Consider the following 19782-nt stretch of genomic DNA (forward strand, 5'->3'; position numbering starts at 1 on the left):
TTTATTTAACCTTTATTTAACTAGGCAAGTCAGTTAAGAACAAATTCTTATTTACAATGACGCTAACCCGGACGACGCTGGGCCAATTGTGCACCGCTCTATGGGACTCCCAATCACAGCCGGTTGTGATACAGCCTGGAATCGAACCAGGGGTCTGTAGTGACCTCTAGAACTGAGGTGCATTGCCTGTAGTGACACCTCTAGCACTGAGGTGCATTGCCTTAGACCGCTGCGCCTCTCGGGAATGAAATAGTACAATGTTTGTCTTAAAGACAAATAATGCATTTACATTTTAGTCATTTAGCAGACACTCTTATACAGAGCGAATTACATTAGTGAGTGCATACATTTATTTATTTATACATTTATTACTTTCCGTCTTTAAATGTCATGACTCAAAATATGGAAATGCATGAAAATAAGTAAAGGAATAGGCATCCAGCCCATTGCTCTTCTCTCTTTGCTAACAACACTAGGAATGTATCCTCTATATACACAACTATAGGCACTGGCCAGTTTAAATTACTAAAATAATATTTACAGTATCTAGGCATACATACATCCTTTCAAATTCATATATGAAATACAAATATATATAATATGTATTATTGCATACATATTTTACTAATAGTTTAATTAGCCATTGCGATTGTTCAGACAGTAATTCTACTTATGTTCCACTACAAGGTTATGTGCAGTAAGAGTCACCTTAGAGATCTGATGCTTATGGGACTTTTGAAATGCAAACACGTATGGTTAGGAAAAACTGTTTTCAGGAGAGCCAGCATGGTTTTCATCTATATCTAATCTTACAGTTAATGACTATATAAGGTATTGTCTAACCTCTGAGGGAGGAGCACACAGTTGTAACATACTAGAGAAAGTCAAAAAAAGATCAAAAGGAAAAAAATCGAACAGGGGGACTCTGAATACAAGTGCACAAAACAGCCCATTGAGTGGTGATGGACATGGAAAAATGGTCCCGGATACACTTTGTACTGTATGTTTGGGTAGACCTTGTCAAAATGGTCTGATGGGAGCTAGAGTGCTGGTAGCAGAGCTTATTTGGCAGAGGGGCTCAGTCAATCTCCATCTCTGCTGAAGGAGGCTTTGTCTGGTTGCTACCCTTTGCTGCTCCCCTCCCGCCAGCTCCTTGCCTTGGGCTGTTATGGGCCCCGTTGCTCTTGTCATTCTCCTCTGACACATCCTCTGCTTTGGGCTTCGGTCGGTTGACAACTGGGTTGCATACTTCATCCAGTTCCTAAAGTATAAGTATATGTGGAAGATAGGTGGATGCCATATTAGTAAAATAATCAGTACCTGGTGACGATGGGCCAATAGTATGTCATATGGTCGAATCATTCACACTTATCACACACCTGTATTTTGGAAATTATGTCTGCTACTTTGACGACTGGGTCCTGGGCGATGGTGAGTTGGCTCTGGGCATTCATCTTGCTGTTTATCCAGGCCATGCTTTCATTTAAACACTTCTCCACGTTTCTCATCTCCTCAGCATTCAGATGCTGGTAACGCTCATCCTGAGTGTAGATAGGAAACAAAACAATTAGAGATAGCACACCTCTATCTCATTAAGTAAATCACCTCGTCTATGCCCTCACAAACAAATCAATTAATAAAAATGTCAAAGATGGTTTATTACATACATCCTGGGTTAAACCCAGAGACAGATTAAGTCATAATAGTGTCACAATTGCTCATAAAATTACTTTACTATGACAATGACCTAACCAGCTTTGAAAAGTGTGTACAGGCCCCAGAGGACTGATAAGACTAAACAAGGAAATCAGAGGTGTCCTGAATATGGAAAAGGAAAGTAATTAGCACAATCCCAACAGAGCAGTGGTGTACAGTCATGGCCAAAAGTTTTGAGAATGACACAAATATTAATTTTCACATATACTCCAGAATGTTAAGAGTGATCAGATGAATTGCAATTAATTGCAAAGTCCCTCTTTGCCATGCAAATGCACTGAATCCCCAAAAAAACATTTCCACTGCATTTCAGCCCTGCCACAAAAGGACCAGCTGACATCATGTCAGTGATTCTCTCGTTAACACAGGTGTGAGTGTTGACGAGAACACGGCTGGAGATCACTCTGTCATGCTGATTGTTCGAATAACAGACTGGAAGCTTCAAAAGGAGTGTGGTGCTTGGAATCATTGTTCTTCCTCTGTCAACCATGGTTACCTGCAAGGAAACACGTGCCGTCATCATTGCTTTGCACAAAAAGGGCTTCAAAGGCAAGGCTATTGCTGCCAGTAAGATTGCACCTAAATCAACCATTTATCGGATCATCAAGAACTTCAAGGAGAGCGGTTCAATTGTTGTGAAGAAGGCTTCAGGGCACCTAAGAAAGTCCAGCAAACGCCAGGACCGTCTCCTAAAGTTGATTCAGCTGCGGGATCGGGGCACCACCAGTACAGAGCTTGCTCAGGAATGGCAGCAGGCAGGTGTGAGTGCATCTGCACGCACAGTAAGGCAAAGACTTTTGGAGGATGGCCTGGTGTAAAGAAGGGCAGCAAAGAAGCCACTTCTCTCCAGGAAAAACATCAGGGTCAGACTGATATTCTGCAAAAGGTACAGGGATTGGACTGCTGAGGACTGGGGTAAAGTCATTTTCTCTGATGAATCCCCTTTCCGATTGTTTGGGGCATCTGGAAAAAAGCTTGTCCGGAGAAGACAAGGTGAGCGCTACCATCAGTCCTGTGTCATGCCAACAGTAAAGCATCCTGAGACCATTCATGTGTGGGGTTGCTTCTCAGCCAAGGGAGTGGGCTCACTCACAATTTTGCATAAGAACACAGCCATGAATAAAGAATGATACCAACACATCCTCCGAGAGCAACTTCTCCCAACCATCCAGGAACAGTTTGGTGAAGAACAATGCCTTTTCCAGCATGATGGAGCACCTTGCCATAAGGAAAAAGTGATAACTAAGTGGCTCGGGGAACAAAACATAGATATTTTGGGTCCATGGCCAGGAAACTCCCCAGACCTTAATCCCATTAAGAACTTGTGGTCAATCCTCAAGAGGCGGGTGGACAAACAAAAACCCACAAATTCTGACAAACTCCAAGCATTGATTATGCAAGAATGGGCTGCCATCAGTCCGGATGTGGCCCAGAAATTAATTGACAGCATGCCAGGGCGGATTGCAGAGGTCTTGAAAAAGAAGGGTCAATACTGCAAATATTGACTCTTTGCATCAACTTCATGTAATTGTCAATAAAAGCCTTTGACACTTATGAAATGCTTGTAATTATACTTCAGTATTCCATAGTAATATCTGACAAAAATATCTAAAGACACTGAAGCAGCAAACTTTGTGAAAATGTATATTTGTGTCATTCTCAAAACTTTTGGCCACGACTGTAGTAGTTCACAGAGAAATAGAGGCATTGTAAATGGGCTCAGCTTCATTTCACTGCATCTCACACTGAGCTTTAAAGGCGCTGCATGGTCAATCTGACGTCTGCATTGGTCATGCAGCATTTAAGGTGATATGGTCTCTGCAGAAGTCAGGGCATTCATACTTCTTGCGCTTCGCCGAGCAGTGTAGAGCTGTTGTGAAGGAAGTTGTAAAGGAAGTGAGTTTGTGTTTATACAGGACCTCGTGCCCTCACCTACCGTCAACCAATCAAGACAATGCGGAGCTATACGGAGCCCTCCGCATTGTTACAAGATCTGAGAGGCTCACGGCGATGCGGTACTGCGTGCCTCTGGAGGCTCCGCAACTGCGTCACACCATCCATACGACGCCTCTGACCACATTTTCTGATCAAGCATAAATTATCTCTTAGTGTCTTATACTGAGCTGTAATGACATCACTCCACAGAAACCATGTTCCCAATGAGGAGCGAAACCATTTCAATCATAGAATGGGTTAAATGTTTCTAAAGTGGAAGGGGGTTAGATTAATCCCGCCCGGGCGCCCGTGTAGATGTGTTATGCAATGGCTGAAAGTTGATTGCGTTAGATTTGGAACCAGGGTGCCTCCTGGGCGCGAGCCAGGTGCCCCACTCTGTCCGACGGCGAAGTCGGCTTAAAACAAAAGTGATGTGCCTTCTCAATGAAAACTAATTTGAAAATACAAACATTTATTTTATGGAAAAGAGGTGGTCTATGTTTCTGGAAGTTGCACCATACTGCCTTGTTGACAACATGACCAAGCGGCGCATATTACTGTTCCATTTGAGAAGCGCACTCCTCCCTCCCCGCTTTCGCCTGATGACGGGCCATTGCCCAGTTCAACACGGGCAGGGTAAAATAACTCCCTCAATGCCTTTCAGTACTATCCAAAAAACTAAGAGATCTCAAAGATGCTCAAGGATGAAAGGATGCTGAACTATAACATAAAAAGATTCCAGTTTTTACCTTCTGTTTATAAAGCTCCACAGCTTTCATATAAAGTTGGATCATCTTGCCCATCTCTTCAAATGCCCTCGGCCTGTCTTCCTGCTCCCTGTGCCTGTCATGAATGGGCTGGGCAAACCTCTGGAAAAGGACATCAGTCAAATAAATCACTCAAATCAAGTCACGTTCCTAAACCTTCAGGCTGTTCACCTAAATGCCCCAAATACATTTGTTTATTATTCATGTTTCTTTCTCCTGATTTCAGAACTGCTATAATAGCAGACTGGTGCAGGCGGAAGCTAGATATAGAAATCCTTTATGCTAAATAAACATTAACCTTGAGATCTTCCAGCTTGTCCACATAGATCTGTTTGGCTTGGTCCTCTCCCTCCTCATAAAGCCAGTTCTCTGTGTCCTCGAGCATCAGTGTCAGACGATTACTGTCCTTTTTGAAAGGTGAGAAAGGCCAAAACAGGTATCAGCAAACACATTATGTATTGCAAAGACTTATTCTTTGTTCAATGTGGCCGTATTTATTTCTTAGTTAAAAGGAAACTGTTCATCTAGGTTCTTACCTCCTCCGTGGTGTACTTCTCATAGATGCCACACAGTTTGTCCCGCAGGTCGTACACATACTCCTCCACAGCATTCTTAGCATCATTCCTCTCTTTCTCCAGCTTATCCTGGACGATCATCTGGCCCTGAGAGACACAGAGAGAAAGAGACAAAGTGAGATACGTGTAACAGAGTTAAGAACATGCCATAAGCTCACTCCACAGCTAGCTTGAAATGTCACCAATGGAGCTATCCAATGGGTACCTTTTGTATAGCTCAAATGGTTAGTATCTTTTCAAGGAGGGCTGTCACGTGTGCTGCGAAGCAGAGGATCGCTGGTTCAAGCCCGGTATGGGAACAGGGACAGTGAAGGGAAGCTAAACTGTTAGCAGCACACTGACGTCGGCAACAATGAGAGCCAAAATCAGCCTTCCGCTTCCTCTAATACCCACTCCCAGGCGGCCACACAGAAATATAGGGCACATTAGCTACATCATCTGCCAGGTTTGTAGAAGTGTACAACATAGATAAAACATGAATGAGACAACTAATGCAGAACATGCCTTTACAGTTCCAAAGCTGCAGATGATTCATCTTCCTACAGAAACCCTTACTACTTGTGTTTTATGTCTTTGAACTAAACAAGGCAGGTAAGTTTTACATTACAGTAAGTCTTTTCTCTTGGTTCGATGAGAATCTGACTCAGCTGCTGGGGAGTCGGGGCCTTCAGAGTGACTCACCTCATACTGCACAAAGTCATTGAGCACCCCCCTGTCCAGCTGTCTGATAGTGTTGGCCAGAATGGGAAGGTCAGTGCTTTTCACTTTTACTTTAGGCTTGCTTCCCCCTGATGCTGGGTCCTGCTTCTCCCCAGGTACTCCGTTCTTTGTTGGGAAATTTAAAACGGTTTATGTTTCACAAGACATAAAAGTTTAAGTGTAATTATAGTTTCTTACGATGCACGTACTCACCTTACTGCAGGAGCTGGCGTCCTCATTCAGCTGGTCCCCCTGGCCTTGACCCTCCTGGTCCACCTGCATTTTAGTCTGAGACAGTAGGACACCCGTCACAACCACATCACCTGAATCTTAAAATCAACGCTTGGCTGCTCTCCTGCTCTACTGACAGTAGCTTTGACTCATGGAACACCTTAGTAGTGTAATTAATGATGTTACACCAACGTCTATATAAACCAGCTTACTTCAAGCAGCACACCCCTCCTGTTAACGTAATCAAACTATCTACTATTCAAGGATGCCAATTAGAATGTTATAATCTGTATGAATAACACATTCAAATACACTGACATACTGATCATATCAAAGGAGTGGAGGATGATTTTTATAGCAGACACAGGCACAGCACAGCCTATGAAGGATAGAGCTATGAAGATGTGGAAAGTATTTTCAACTTAATAGCTATTCCACTGGCTACATGTATCCTCTGGCGTCACACACTGCCAAGCCCGGTTATACAAACACACACATTCTCTCAGGCTCAATGTGATGAACCTTAATGAGACCAGTGCTCCACAGATGAGACCAGACCACAAAACCTCCCACATATAGTTCATATCGTTATAGATGTCATCTTCAATGGGAGGAAAGGGGTGCAGCTTCAAGAGCCAGGAATAGAGAGTAAATGGGCTTGAGTAAAAATAACCACACAGGTAAAGACATGAAGTCATATCAGTGCTCTATGTCTTAGACATAAGACATTCAAATGGAAAGATTAAACAATGGCTTCTTTGCCATGCGTTCTTAAATCTTAAAATAGAGTGTGAAATTCAGGTGAATCTTCACACTCCTTCTCTTTCTGTTACCTGGTCCTCTGGCCTTCCTTCATTCTGCACAGTGGCTTCCATGTCCATCTGAACATCCTCTCCTTCACCATTCTGCTTCTCGATCAGGGAGGCGCTGGAAACACTGAAGATGCCGTGCACGTTTATGCGCACTTTGACCTTCACTTTGGAGCTGTCTCCATCAGGCTGGGGCACCACATTCTGAACAGAAAAATGCCCTGAGAAAGCCAGAGAGGAGGAGGCAGGTGGAGAGATATTCAAATGTCACACCTGATGGAGTCACATGAAATTACACAAACACACTGGAGAATTGACAGGGGAAGGAGGATGAGGTCTGATTAGCTAGTCATTGCGCTTCTTTCAAACTGAAATCGCACCTGAGAGACCCCCTTATAATACACACATACTCTCACACACACACACAGCTCTGCTCTGTAAATGACTCCCGTGAGTCATAGGGATGCAGTGTTCCATGGGAGATTTAAGCCTGTCCTAATTATCAGCCAGATGGGAGACCCCCACTATATGGTTTAAATGTTCGTTATCAGGTAGGCCACCAAGAAACAATTGCAGATGGCCAACCACAGGACAGACATATAGTAGCTGTCTTGTAAGGGGATCTCAAGGCAGAATAGCTAAGTGCCCGCCAGGGTGTTACAGCTAAATATTTTACGTTCAGTGAGACCGCCTTCCAATTCCTTGAACAGGTACATCAACGATGAAAGAAGACCTCTATAAACTGCAGAGGGCTTAGTTGAATAAGCAGGTGTACCTATCCTGATGTCCGGGTAAGGCAGCTCCTGTGGGAGGCTGTAGAACGCTTCCAAGTCAAAGGGCTCGTCCTTGTGGAAGGTGATGACTTTGGAGAAGGGTGCTGCATGGTTCTTACTGTACACCTCACATTCTCTGTAGAACAGACAGTGGTGTTGAATGAGGACCTGGAAATCACTGTGTTGTAATGTCTTCTCATCTTATTACAAACAACACAGTACCCACAAATGAACCTTTCTTTCTATAGAGCCAGCTCAGTATGTGCCCTTACCCGACTCCATCTTCTGTGGGGGACTTCCAGCGTAGGGTTATTGGAAAGGGAACCACATCAGTGATGGAGAATTCACGCACCTTAAAAGCTGGGGACAGAATTGCACACTACACACACACATACATAAACAAACACACACCAAAACAAGGACACAAACACACAATCACTTTGTTACACACCAAATATTCCAGCAAATTATTCATCAGCTGCATATAAAATTGATGGCTGAAGTTTCATTCACTGTAAGAGGAGAGGGAAGTGAGCACCTGAAGAGCGCAGCCCCGTGCCACAGCCTCATCTGCGTTGAGTGTGGTGCTGACATCTTTGCCAAAGAACTTGGAGATTCTCTCTTTAATGGAAGGGATCCTGGTGGCTCCTCCTACCACCTCCACTGCATAGATCTCATCCCGGCTCAGCTCTGACACAAAACACACACACACACAGAGAGAGGGTCAAATAATACATTTTCAGTTTTACTATTGAATTAAAATGTACTGTCTCTATCACTGAATGTTCATCAACTAAATCAAATTAGATTTTATAAAAATGACATACTTGATTGTTCAATAACTGCTTTCAATGGCGCCTCTACTCTCATCAAGAATGGGGCACACAGTTCCTCAAACTGGACTCTGAAAAAGAAAAGAAGGGGGAAAGTGGAATGATTATTATTGCATATACATCTCTATAGGAAGCTAAACAAAGGAGTCACAAATCCATATGTGTACCTGTTCATCTTGCCTGTCACATCAATGTCATTCATGAAGCACTCAATGTTAATGGGAAGGTCAGAGCAGTTGGCACTCATCAACTTCTTCAGTTTCTCGCACTCCTGAGACAGCCGCAGAATAGCCCTGGGGTTCTCCCTCACGTTCAGGTTGTACCTTGCCTTGAACTCCTCGCAGAAGTGCTCCACAAGTACCTCATCAAAGTTACGCCCGCCCAGGTAGGGATCAAAGGCTGTGGCCAGTACCTGGTTAATTGACCAGACAATTAGGGGTTACATATGGAAGAGATAAAGAAGAATACAGGTGAGAAATAGTGAGAAATAGTGATAGACTGCTTCTGCTACTTTAGGAAGAAGAACCCACTTTAAGTTTGCCTTTGTTGAAGGCTGATATGGAGACCTGGAATGATGAATGTCCCAGGTCCACGAACACCACATTGCGTGGCTTCTCCTCTGGGGTGGGCAGGTCCTGCTTGTAGATCCCATAGGCCAGGGCCACTGCCATTTAGAAACAACAAATTGAGACAGACACTCTAATGCAGGGTTCCTCAATAAGAGGCTTTGTAAAAAATAAAAAATAAATGTTCTTGGACATAAAAGACTGTACAATCACCAGGAAATGAGCGTAAAGTGATTTTAATTTAGGAAATCTTTTCCTAAGTATTCCCATGCATAAATCGAGGCATACTACTTTGAGTCCGCAAGACATGTCTTCGTACTATGGGGAGTGAGGCTTCTACTCCCTTGCCCCTCCTCTATGGATTGCTCTCCCTGACCATCTGTGAGCCGCTCCATCAACCTGAACTTCTAAAACGGGTCTTGAAACACATTTCTACAGACTATTTTATATTTTATAGTCCTAATCTGCAAAGTCATTTTAGCACCTAGCCTACTATTGCTATGCCCTGCCTTGATTCTAAATGTATGATGTTTTTATTGTATTTCGTTTTATTACCAGTATTTGTTTTGAGCTTTGAGAACACTGGAATGAAAAGCGCTATACAAATGAAATGTATTCGTATTATTATTATTATTACATGTGATCGTATCCCAATGTAATCAAGGTTTGAAATTATTATGTTTTTGTCAAATACTATATCTGTTTGGGGTTTCTTGCAGTCAATTTGCAGTGTACAAATAATTTATAACTATGTTCCGGCCCCCCGACCATCCGCTCAAGAAACAAATCGGCCAGCGGCTGAATGTAATTGGGGACCCCTGCTCTAACCCTACACCACTGCATGAATAAGAGCATTTTAGTGGATGGAAATGACTAGAAGTAATGTATGTGTTGTCAAGTCATTTTGGTCCCCTAAACCTAATATAACATAATAGGTTACCTAGCGGTTAGAGCGTTCGCCAGATAATCGAAAGGTCACTGGTTCGAATCCCCGAGCTGTCAAGGTGGAAAATTTGTCAATGTGCCCTTGAGCAAGGCACTTAACCCTAATTTGCTCCAGAGGTGCCGTACTACTACGGTAACCCTGTAAAACAACACATTTCAATGCACTTACCCAGTGTATGAGACAATAAAATATATATATTTTTATACAATGATATGTTTGTGCAGCTTATAGGCCTATACATTGCTCCTACAAAGGAGCACCTGCTGATTACAGGTGAGAAAACAAAGACTTGAAAAACAGCTGTCTCTAGGGAACTCCAGCCTATTTTGGGATAATGATATTCCTTAACAACTAAAGTTGTTGGTGGAAATAATGTGAAACAATTAAATACACATGAATGATTTAGACAACTACCACCAATAAATCTATAAACCAGTGGAGGCTGCTGAGGGGAGGACGGCTCATAATAATGGCTGGGACGCAGCAAATGGAATGGCATCAAACACATGGAAACCATGTATTTTATGTATTTGATACCATTCCACTAATTCCGCTCCAGCCATTAACATGAGCCCCTCCTCCCCAATTAAGGTGCTACCAACCTCCTGTGCTATAGACATATCCATCACAGAATATGACCTTAATGACTCTGTGGGAATCACTGACCTGCCGTGGTGTCATTGATCAGACGCAGACAGTTCAACCCTGCAATTTGGGTGGAGTCCATCACAGACCTCCTCTCTGCATCGGTGAAAAAACTTGGGACCTGTGAAACAAAACTCTTGTTAGAAAATGATCAACTTGAAATGGGATGAAAAAAATGACTTTGGCTAATATCAAGGTATATTCACGTGTAGCATATTGATACTACGTTGACTAGTTTCATTTGCAGTGTATTACAGTATATATATATTGTTGTCACTCACAGAGATCACACAGTCCACAACTGGCTTCTTCAGGGCGCTCTCAGAAGTTTCCTTCAGCTTGGTCAGCAACATTGCTGTTACCTGCTCAATTGTGAACACTTTGTCCTCATCCAGGTAACGGACCTATGAATGGGACACCGTTTTAGTTAAGACTATTTAGACAATATCAAAACCAGCTGAAACCAGAGGATGGTGTCAGTGCTGGTTAAAAAAGATGGTTTAGGAGGTCAAACACATTGGTAAATACAAACAATTGAGAAAAATAACAATGGTAATTTACATAATGACAATGGAGCTTGGGGTGATGGAGCTAAAGGGAACATATTCAAAATGGAGTGCAGTGAAAAGGGAACACAGTGGAAAAGTCTACAGTGGTGTTACCTTGATTCCAGTGTTGCCACTGGCCAGCTTGTGCAAGCTGTAAGGCAACTTGGGTTTCTCCCCCTGGACATATGGGTCGTCAAACGCTCTGCCATGGAACTTCTTGAAGCCATGGACTGTGTTTTTAAAGTTTGTTATAATCTGAAATAAATAAAAAAAATTAGTCATGTGATCTGATGCTGACCAATTTGACCATTTCCAAAAAAGTATTGATCTGCAAAATTACATTTGCACAATAATAGTACTACATTATAAAAACTGTTCTCATTTGATCATCTTACTTGACCCTTGGCTGCATTTCCAATGGTTCGGTTTTTGGAGGCCAGAGACACCCAAGCCCTGGGGAACCCAAACAAATAAACACATCAAAAATATAATATAGGCCTATTGGTTAATAGTAGGCAATGGAGGTTGAACATCTGCAGATTATTAAGTGAATTTCTATGAAGAAACTAAAAATTAGGACAGTAAGACAGAACAGTTCACCTTCAAAGAGTAAGGAAGATCCGCATTTAAAATATAACTTTTTAAACTCATTTAACTGACTCACTTCCTCCATCAGCTCATTGCATTGTCTTGCTGACACAGAGTGATCCAGGTTCCTTGAATGGAAGGCTCAATTCCGTCAACTGGTATTGAAGGTCTCATTCTGCTCCACCTACCCATCTTCCCCCTCCTTCTCCTCATCATCAAATTCATTGTATGAGAGCTGTACACTGCAATGCTATGTTATGTCTGAGATTATTCCCAATTGGCATTGTGATTGTGGGCTATGCAGTTGGTCTGATGGCAGATGTTAAGTTATTTGGAAAATTTGTTGTGAATGAGGCTGAGCAAGAACATCCTGTAATAAAACCCAGGGCATTACATTCCCTCTCACTCACGCAGAGTATTGGTGCACCTTGCATAGTGGCCTGTTAGGAGGAGCAGGGGAAGATTGCAGTTTTGAGAGGAATTGGTATAAACTAAATACCCATGTATTCACAGTCACCTAATCCAATGTCATAACATTTGTGTGTGATAGTCATATTCACATAGGCTACATACAGTAGGCTTACAAGCAGCCCATCTATAGCCTATATTTATCTTTGTTCAAATTATTCTGTCCATATGGGAATTTGTCATACAGTACTTTTAAGTCTGTGAGCAAAAATTTATGACAGCAGTCAATTCCAAGCAAATTCAATGATACTCGCAAGAAATAAAATGAGCTATACATTTAGCTGATGCGCTTTGAATAAAAAAGGACAACACAACAACGCTTACTTGAAAAATAGAGTAATGCAGGGATATTCATAAAAAAAATAAACTATATGACATGAGATTTAATACAATATATTCTAATGCTGAACAATTTGGTCAAATGTCGATATAGGCTATGACGATGCATTAAATATCATGTCTCACAGAATATGATAGAAAGGTGTAAAATGAAACTAAAAAGGCCACATTCCAAGCACTACGTAGACGGCTGCAATTATTAAGAGAGGTCATTAGGTAAATGAACATGCAACAAAGACTTCTGAGAATGGAGACGTTATAACGTTGTAATAACCAAAACTGCAAATATTACTATAAATAGGCTATACATTTACATGAAAGAAAAAATACAATCCAATGTAATGTCATCCAATGTAAGATATTCATCATAACACATGAAACATCCATTGATGGAGCATTTTTTATCACTACGCCATCAGGGTATGCTACAGCGAGCATCCAGTCGCAAACATTACGTTGCAAAATCACATTCTATATATTGATGTCAATGGTATACTTACGGTGTACATCTGTCGCTGTATTCATTGGCAATGGTTTCAATCCCGCCGCTTCTCGCAACAGCAATGTAACAATTTTGGAAACCCACATCAATACCTACTACTGACATAATGAGTGTAGCTGTTAGTTTGCGCAATTTTCCGTAACGATTGACACTTGACACCTTTCCAATGAGAAAATAAAATATTCCACTATGCGAGACTGTAGGCTATTTTAAATTGTGTCTTTCGTTTTCAGCATATATTTGAGACAGTTTGCTCTTACAGTTCTAACTGAATTAGGCTACTAGCTATTATGTAAGGCAAATCTTTATAGCCAACTCACTCAGCCTAATCCCAGGGAGGGAAAATGTCCACAGGATTCTCTCAATTTCAATCGTAACAACCGGTAATCCAAGCAAACATGCGCAAAGAGCAGTCGGGAATGCCTTTAGAACCCGCCCTCTGCTATCTGTTATTGGTTACATGTCACCAAAGGTGTATTTGATTGGTGCGACAGAACATATACGAAAGAAAAATCTAGAAATCCTTGAAAGAAAAATCTAGAAATCCTAGAAAGGGAACCAGCCTTTACATCATGAGTGACAGTGTAGGTAGGGCATTGTCTGCTGGTGTAGGGATAAGTGAATTTGCCATGAGAAGCATGCCATTAGGCAAAATGCAAATGCAATTTGCAGACCACTACATATAGTTTGGCTACTGGTGTAAATTATTACAGTATAAGAATAATTTCCACTATCTGTCCTTAATATCAGGGGCGCAACTTTGGTTTTAGAAGTGGGGGGGACATAATATTATAATTATATATATTATTTTTTTATCCAATTGGATATACACTCCAAACAGCCTACCAGACAGCTACATGGCATCAACATGGTTCTAAAGCACACTGTTGCCTCGTTTTGTATCACATTCCAATGATAACACCGTGGCGGATAAAAACACAATTTCAGTATGTGGGGAGGACATGTCCAGATTACAGATTGCACAATAGAAATGTAAAAATAATTTCCGATTAAACCGACATATGCAGAGTTTACCGTGAATGCAGTGTTACGAAGTCCCTGCCGATGACTGTTATCAGCACCTCACAACCATGAGCTGCACACTCCACTCCCCATCTCCCATGACCTGAGCCTCAGAGTCTAGGCGGTACCATAAACCTGCCTCTCAAACTCTCTCTGACCTGTGTGACCTGATAGGTTTCAAGGTTACTAGGGGGCCGGACATCTACCAATTGTCTTGATTATACAGGTCACAATATACTTGCAGTCTCCCTCAGGCAGTGGCAGAGAGCAATATCGCTTTCTCTGCCTGTCAACAACTGGACTCATTCATATCTCTGGACTTGTGGGATCGTGTGCATGCTCAAAAACCACTACCTTTCTCACTTTTCACCCCCATGTACACTATCGTTCAAAAGTTTGGGGTCACTTAGAAATGTCCTTGTTTTCGATAAAAAAACAAATATCTTTGTCCATTAAAATAACATCAAATTGATCAGAAATACAGTAAAGACATTGTTAATGTTGTAAATGACTATTGTAGCTGGAAACTGAAGATTTTTAATGAAATATCTACATAGGCGTACAGAGGCCCATTATCAGCAACCCTCACTCCTGTGTTCCAATGGCATGTTGTGTTAGCTAATCCAAGTTTATCATTTTAAAAGGCTAATTGATCATTAGAAAACCCTTTTGCAATTATGTTAGCACAGCTGAAAACTGTTGTTCTGATTAAAGAAGCAATACAACGGGCCTTCTTTAGACTAGTTGAGTATCTGGAGCATCAGCATCATCATGAGTGGGAGTCCCCGGTGCACAACTGAGCAAGAGGACAAGTACATTAGAGTGTCTAGTTTGAGAAACAGACGCCTCACAAGTCCTCAACTGGCAGCTTCATTAAATAGTACCCGCAAAACACCAGTCTCAACGTCAACAGTGAAGAGGCGACTCCGGGATGCTGGCCTTCTAGGCAGAGTTCCTCTGCCCAGCGTCTGTGTTCTTTTGCCCATCTTAATCTTTTCTTTTTATTGGCCAGTCTGAGATATGGCTTTTTCTTTGCAACTCTGCCTAGAAGGCCAGCGGCCCGGAGTCGCCTCTTCACTGTTGATGTTGAGACTGGTGTTTTGCGGGTACTATTTAACGAAGCTGCCAGTTGAGGACTTGTGAGGCGTCTGTGTGTGTCAACTCTTGGGTTGCCTTATTCCCCTTTAACCGGGGGTGCTGTCAGTGGGTCACAAACCAGTAAAATAGTAGAGGCGGGTCCCTCTCTTTCATGCCTTTTCTGCTAACGCGTGACATTGCCTTTAAATTTCAAATACGCTGTAACGCAGAACTTCCACGATTACGGATTTAATAGAGCCCCTAGTGTCATGTCATCATTCATGATACAAATATGTAGGCCTAGCCTAGCATGCCTCAATGGTCATACATACCAAAGCCAAAAGTATTATGGAGGCTGTAAACTAATCAATCAACGCTCAAGAACACTGTACTGGACTACAGAATATGGATTGAGCAAAATGTGTTCTGGCCTAATTTGAACAGGTGCAGCCTTTAGGTACACAAGGTATGAAACTGGTACCAAAGAGAGAACAGTATTTCCAAAGATCCGTTTGCAACAGAATCGGATTAATGAATACGCCCCAGTCCTTTGTTTTAGTTTGCGCTCATATTGTCACTGTCCATGGTGCTGAATATGTACCTGCGGCTTCTACCAAAAGTATGTGGACACCTGCTCGTCGAACTTGACATTCCAAAATCATGGGCATTAATATGGAGTTGGTCCCCCCTTTGCTGCTATAACAGCCTCCACTCTTATGGGAAGGCTTTCCACTAGATGTTGGAACATTGCTGCAGGGACTTGCTTCCATTCAGCCACAACACCATTACTGATGTCGGGCACTGATGTTGGGCGATTAGGCCTGACTTGCATTTGGTGTTCCAATTCATCCCAAAGGTGTTTGAGGGGGTTGAGGTCAGGGCTCTGTGCAGGCCAGTCAAGTTCTTTCACACCGATCTTGACAAACCATTTCTGTATGGACCTGACTTTGTGCACGTGGATAATATCATGCTGAAACAAGAATGGGTCTTCCCCAAACTGTTGCCACAAAGTTGGACGCACAGAATCGCCTAGAATGTCATTGTATGCTGTAGCGTTAAGATTTCCCTTCACTGAAACTAAGGGGCCAAGCCCAAACCATGAAAAACAGCCCCAGACCATTATTCCTCCTCCACAGTTGGCACTATGTATTTGGGCAGGTAGCGTTCTCCTGGCATCCGCCAAACACAGATTTGTCTGCCAAACTGCCAGATGGTGAAGTGTGACTCATCACTCCAGAGAACGCATTTACACTACTCCAGAGTCCAATGGCAGTGAGTTTTACAACACTTCAGCCGATGCTTGGCATTGCGCATGGTGATCTTAGGCTTGTGTGCAGCTCCTCGGCCATGGAAACCCATTTCATGAAGCTCCCAATGAACAGTTGAACCGAGGACAGACGATTTTTATGCGCTATGCACTTCAGCACTGGGCGGTCCCGTTCTGTGAGCTTGTGTGGCCTACCACTTCATTGCTGAGCCTTTGTTGCTCCTAGACGTTTACACTTCACAATAACAGCACTTACAGTTGACCGGGGAAGCTCTAACAGGGCAGAAATTTGAAGAACTGACATGTTGGAAAGGTGGCATCCTATGACGGTGCCACGTTGAAAGTCACCGAGCTCTTCAGTAAGGCCATTCTACTGCCAATGTTTGTCTATGGAGATTGCAGTGTGCTCAATTTTCTACACCTGTCAGAAACAGGTGTGGCTAAAACAGCCGAATCCACAAATTTGAAGGGGTGTCCACATACTTTTGTTTATATAGTTTAAGTGGCAACCAGGTTGCCTATACCACTGTATTGGATCCATTATAACGGTATAATGGCGCCGGAGGAGATGGCTGCCGTTTTACAATCCCCTAACCAATTGTGTTATTGTGTCTGTTTTTTCGCATTATTTGTAACTTATTTTGTACATAATGTTTCTGCCACCGTATCTTATGACAGAAAAGAGCTTCTAGATATCAGGACATTTATTACTCACCCCGTACTGGAGGAATAGTTTTTCTTTAGCGAGTCAGACGGGAAGGATTTACTTCAGATTCCCGACAAGGCCTTCATCCCCGTCATTCGCAGGAGAAGGAGACGGAGATATCGGGGACGAAGGTCTGGTTGCCTTGTAAGGAGCCAACGTACAGTCAATGGAAAATAAAATAGACAAACTACGATCACATATATCCTCCCAACAGGACATTAAAAACTGTAATATCTTATGTTTCACCGAGTCGTGACTGAAAGACGACATGAATAACATACAACTGGTAGGTTTTACACTTTTTTTGGCAGGATAGAACAACGGCCTCTGGTAAGACAAGGGGTGGTGGTCTATGATATTTGTAAACAACAGCTGGTGCACGAAATCTAAGGAAGTCTCAAGGTTTTGCTTGCCTGAGGTAGAGTTTCGCATGATAAGCTGTAGACCACACTATTTACCAAGAGAGTTTTTATCTATATTCGTCGTAGCTGTCTATTTACCACCACACACCGATGCTGGCACTAAGACCGCACTCAATGAGCTGTATACGGCCATAAGCAAACAGGAAAACACTCATCCAGAGGCGGCGCTCCTAGTGGCCCGGGACTTTAATGCAGGGAAACTGAAATCCGCAGTTTTAAGAAAATACCTTAAAAAAGTAAGCAATTAAAGTAACAAATAATTAAAAAGCAGCAGTAAAAAAAACAATAGTGAGGCTATATACAGGAAGTACCGGTACAGAGTCAGTGTGCAGGGGCACCGGTTAGTCGAGGTAATTGAGGTAATATGTACATGTAGGTAGAGTTATTAAAGTGACTATGCATAGATAATAACAGAGATTAGCAGCAGCATGGGGGGGGGGGGGGGCAATGCAAATAGTCTGGGCAAGCATTTGATTAGATGTGCAGGAGTCTTATGGCTTGGGGGTAGAAGCTGTTTAGAAGCCTCTTGGACGCCTGTAATCCATAGCTTCTGGTTGGGGTATGTGCTTACGGTCACTGTGGGGACGACGTATCAATGCACCTATTGATGAAGCCAGTGACTGAAGTGGTGTACTCCTCAACGCCATCGGCAGAATCCCGGACTGCCCCCATTCTCATCGACGGGGCTGTAGTGGAGCAGGTTGAGAGCTTCAAGTTCCTTGGCGTCCATATCACCAACAAACTAACATGGTCCAAGCACACCAAGACAGTCATGAAGAGGGCACGACAAAGCCTATTACCCCTCAGGAGACTGAAAAGATTTGGCCATAAGACTCCTGAACAACTAATCAAAGGGCTACCCAGATCCCTCTTTCACACTGCTGCTACTCTCTGTTCATTATCTATGCATAGTCACTTTAACTCTACCTACATGTACATATGACCTCAATTACCTCTTACCGGTGCCCCCGCACATTGACTCTGTACTGGTATCCCCTGTATATTGGCTCGCTATTGTTACTTGACTGTTGATGTTTAATTATTTGTTACATTTATTTTCTATTTTTTGCTTAACACTTCTTTTTCTTAAAACTGCATTGTTGGTTAAGGGCTTGTAAGTACGCATTTACCTAAGATCTACACCTGTTGTATTCTGTTCATGTGACAAATAAAATTTGACACAGAATCACGATTCAGGATATGACCCAGACGCAGGAGGCGGATGGTTCGGTTCTCAGAATATTTATTGTAACAAAGGAGCAGGCAATAGGGCAGGTTGAGGGCAGGCAGAGGCTCGTAGTACAAGGCAGAGTCTAAAAGGGACAGAACGGCAGGCTGAAAGGTCGAAACCGGGAAGACTCGAAAACAAGAACTTGTATCACACGGAAACCACGCTAGGACGATTTGACAAGACAGAAAACGCAATATAAATACACAGGGGATACTTGGGAAAATAGGAGACACCTGGTGGGGGGTGGAGACAAGCACAAGACATGTGAAACAAATCAAATCGTATCAGTCACATGCGCCGAATACAACAGGAAATGCTTACTTACGAGCCTCTAACCAACAATGCAGTTAAAAAAATACGGATACGTAATAAAAGTAACAAGTAAAGATCAGGGTGTGACAATTCGCGTAAAACTACGTGCCCTATCTCTGATTTAGTTATATGCTTTGGCCAGGGTCTATTGATTTAAGTAGACGTACGACCTTATCATTTTATCCATCATTTGGAAATATTTTATAAACTAGCGCAACATTAGTTTCATGCCCACAAGATGCATATACGTTTTGCCTGCATTTCCCCGTACTTGACGCACGTATGTATGTGCTTCGCTTTTCAACTTGCTAAAAACGAACTAGTTGGAGTCTGTGTGTGTACTTGTGTTTGTACCTCGCCACAGTGAAACAATGCACAAGTAGAACATATTGAACGCATATGGTACACATAACGCACCGTAGCCTAGCGCGGCACCTCCAACGTAGCGTTCCGGATTGCTCTATTGAAAATGAATGACTTCCGCCAGTACGTAAAGAGTTTGATGCATCTGATTGACATCGTATGTCAGTAGGGCAGTGGTGTAAAGTACTTAAGTAAAAATACTTTAAAGTACCATATAAGGATTTTTTATAAATATATATATCTTTACTATATATATTTTGGACTACTTTTACTTCATTACATTCCTTAAGAAAATATTGTACTTTTTACTACATACATTTTCCTTGATACCCAAAAGTACTTGTTACAGTTTGAATGCTTATCAGGACAGGAAAATACTCAAATTCACACACTTCAACAGAATATCCCTGGTCATCTCTACTGCCTCTGATCTGGCGGTCT

At 42.4% G+C, this 19782-nt stretch overlaps 1 protein-coding gene across 3 annotated transcripts; it reads right to left on the reverse strand.

Moving 5' to 3' along the window:
* Window positions 1–318: 318 nt before the first annotated feature.
* On the reverse strand, window positions 319–13323 carry LOC120060331 (heat shock 70 kDa protein 4L-like). Of its 3 annotated transcripts, none has more exons than XM_039009546.1 (19): window positions 12939–13322; window positions 11439–11496; window positions 11158–11298; window positions 10777–10899; window positions 10517–10616; window positions 8869–9002; window positions 8506–8750; window positions 8333–8409; window positions 8044–8195; window positions 7778–7884; window positions 7508–7641; window positions 6757–6953; window positions 5906–5980; window positions 5675–5818; window positions 4955–5080; window positions 4717–4824; window positions 4401–4520; window positions 1380–1541; window positions 319–1261 (listed from the first exon to the last, which is right to left on the reverse strand). In XM_039009546.1, exons 1-19 carry the CDS (start codon window positions 13043–13045, stop codon window positions 1079–1081), a joined length of 2493 nt encoding a protein of 830 aa, XP_038865474.1. In that variant the 5' UTR covers window positions 13046–13322; the 3' UTR covers window positions 319–1078. The 3 variants fall into 3 exon arrangements, with proteins under 3 accessions (XP_038865474.1, XP_038865476.1, XP_038865475.1); XM_039009548.1 differs by having other exon boundaries at window positions 11708–13046; XM_039009547.1 differs by lacking the exon at window positions 5675–5818 and having other exon boundaries at window positions 12939–13323.
* Between the last annotated feature and the right edge of the window lie 6459 nt (window positions 13324–19782).

The sequence above is a fragment of the Salvelinus namaycush genome, chromosome 15, assembly GCF_016432855.1.
Source record: "Salvelinus namaycush isolate Seneca chromosome 15, SaNama_1.0, whole genome shotgun sequence".
NCBI classification, from domain to species: Eukaryota; Metazoa; Chordata; class Actinopteri; order Salmoniformes; family Salmonidae; genus Salvelinus; species Salvelinus namaycush.